Below are 1,974 nucleotides of genomic sequence, written 5' to 3'. Positions count from 1 at the left end.
CCCCCCCCCTCTCTCTACATCCCTTGTGGGGTATACCCGCTAGCTTTTACCCCTTCAGACACACAAACACGCGTTCACACCTTCTGCCAACCAGGTGCCAGTCAGTTGGCACTTTTCCCAGAAATGACTGGCACAAGCCTCAACGTGTGCACATCGAGCTGCAGGGGGGCTTGTGTGTGTTTCTGTGTGTGCACTTGGCAGAGGACGCATGCCTCACATGCCAAAAATGAGCAAAGCCACTCAAGCTGTTTCATTTTAATACTCTGCATTACTCACACGCCTGAGTGTGTGTGAGAGATGCACAGAAATACACTCTTCCTGCACTCCTGTCTTTGACACCCGTTACCAGTATCATAGCAGTGATGATGAGAAGTGATGTGTCTGTGTGTGTATATTTATATATACATTTGCTTGTAAACCCTGTGTGTATAGCAGAGCAGAGAGAAGATTTGTCCCTTTAGTATACAGATCACTGCTTACACATGGACATTACATATCTTCAGTGTATTTGTGCGTTTTCACAACCTGCTATAGCCAGGATGCCGACTCATGGGACAACCACAGGGTAAGAAAATAATGCAAATATGCTCTTTACTCAGATTAACCAAAGAGATGTGGAGGAATGAAAGCAGAAAGGGACAAAGATAAACAGTTTTTCTTGATTTTGCTGCATGTGCAAGAATTTTGCAAAAGGAATTTAAGCTTGCTGGCGTGTCTCAGACCAGAAAAGTGCTCTTAAAGTAAAAAACATGTAGAGAGACACAAATGAGAGTGGGCTGGGAGTGATTTTAGGATAAACAGGAGGACGAGGGACAGTAAAGTCCAATTTCACACAAACAACTTTACAGTAAATTCAGTCTTGAAAAAGACATAGGACGTACGCCAGGAAAAATGTTCTTATTGTTCTCTAGATCTTCTGTTGAGGGGGATGTGACTGTGGAGGAATGAAAACAGTAATTATCATTTTTAAGCAGGTCATGTTTTGATGGCGTCATATTTTATTGTGCTGGGAAATTAGCATCGCTAAACAGGCCAGCGGGCTGAATGGTCTAATTACGCAGTGTAGGGAGGATTGTGTGTGCCCAGAGAAGCACAGGAGTGTGTGTGTGTGTGTGTGTGTGTGTGTGTGTGTGTGTGTGTGTGTGTGTGTGTGTGTGTGTGTGTGTGTGTGTGTGTGTGTGGTGATCAGCATTCGCTCAGTGTTCTTGATGTTTCTTGGGAAGATGAAAGCCCACCCTATGGTTTGTGTTCATTGCCGTTAACATTCTACCTGTGTGATTTGTACAGACTGTTTCTGAAAGGAGAATCAATGGAGCATCGTGGAGGGAATTGTTTATGACGCTAATGTACCGACTGCCTTGTTAGGGATGATTACTGCATAATGAGTTTTAGCTAATCAATGGAACCCATCCCACTTCGCCCATAATCCAGTATGAAACAGTACTACAGTTTATGTACAAAGCTCTCAAACTGCATTTCTTTAAATTAAAGTTTCAAGCATTTGATTAGCTTTTAATGAGCCATGCTGATACATTGAGTGTAAATAAATGATGTTTATTTTTTGTCTTTCAAAGGGATGTCATGGAATTTCAGTGTTTAATCATTTTGAGCACATTGCAGAGCTAATGTGTGGCTTTCCTTGCTGTGCTACACAACAAAACCAGCGTCCCTTCCTTTGTCCACAGTACCAGGGAGCACGTGACCCCGGAGATGAACAAGCTTCGTCAGAGCCTGAGGAGGAAGAAGCCCACCTACGTGCCAGAGGCCAGCAGACCGCATCAGTGGCAGGCTGACGAGGAGGCTGTACGTAAGGGCAAATGCAACTTCCCTGTTCGGGTGAGTATCCAATGCCAGTTCAGTTCAAGCCCATACTTGAAACAGTTACTATAAACTCACATCATAACCATGATAAACAGTATAATTCTGTATCATTACAATTTGTCACTGTTAAATAGGGCCATAAAATAACATTCT

At 43.3% G+C, this 1,974-nt stretch overlaps 1 protein-coding gene across 4 annotated transcripts in view; it reads left to right on the top strand.

Moving 5' to 3' along the window:
- Nucleotides 1–1,974, top strand: part of numbl (NUMB like endocytic adaptor protein) — a 54,093-nt gene that overhangs the window by 34,945 nt on the left and 17,174 nt on the right. For 2 of the 4 annotated variants that reach the window (XM_034868116.1, XM_034868114.1), the window contains exon 2: nt 1,686–1,836. In XM_034868116.1, coding sequence (XP_034724007.1) covers nt 1,711–1,836 — 126 coding nt within the window. In that variant the 5' untranslated portion in view covers nt 1,686–1,710. Of the gene's footprint in view, nt 1–439; nt 566–1,685; nt 1,837–1,974 lie in introns of those variants that run through there. The other 2 variants (XM_034868112.1, XM_034868113.1) reach the window with 2 other exon arrangements.

Source organism: Etheostoma cragini, chromosome 3 (assembly GCF_013103735.1).
Source record: "Etheostoma cragini isolate CJK2018 chromosome 3, CSU_Ecrag_1.0, whole genome shotgun sequence".
NCBI classification, from domain to species: Eukaryota; Metazoa; Chordata; class Actinopteri; order Perciformes; family Percidae; genus Etheostoma; species Etheostoma cragini.
This window is presented reverse-complemented; position numbering and strand designations above follow the sequence as displayed.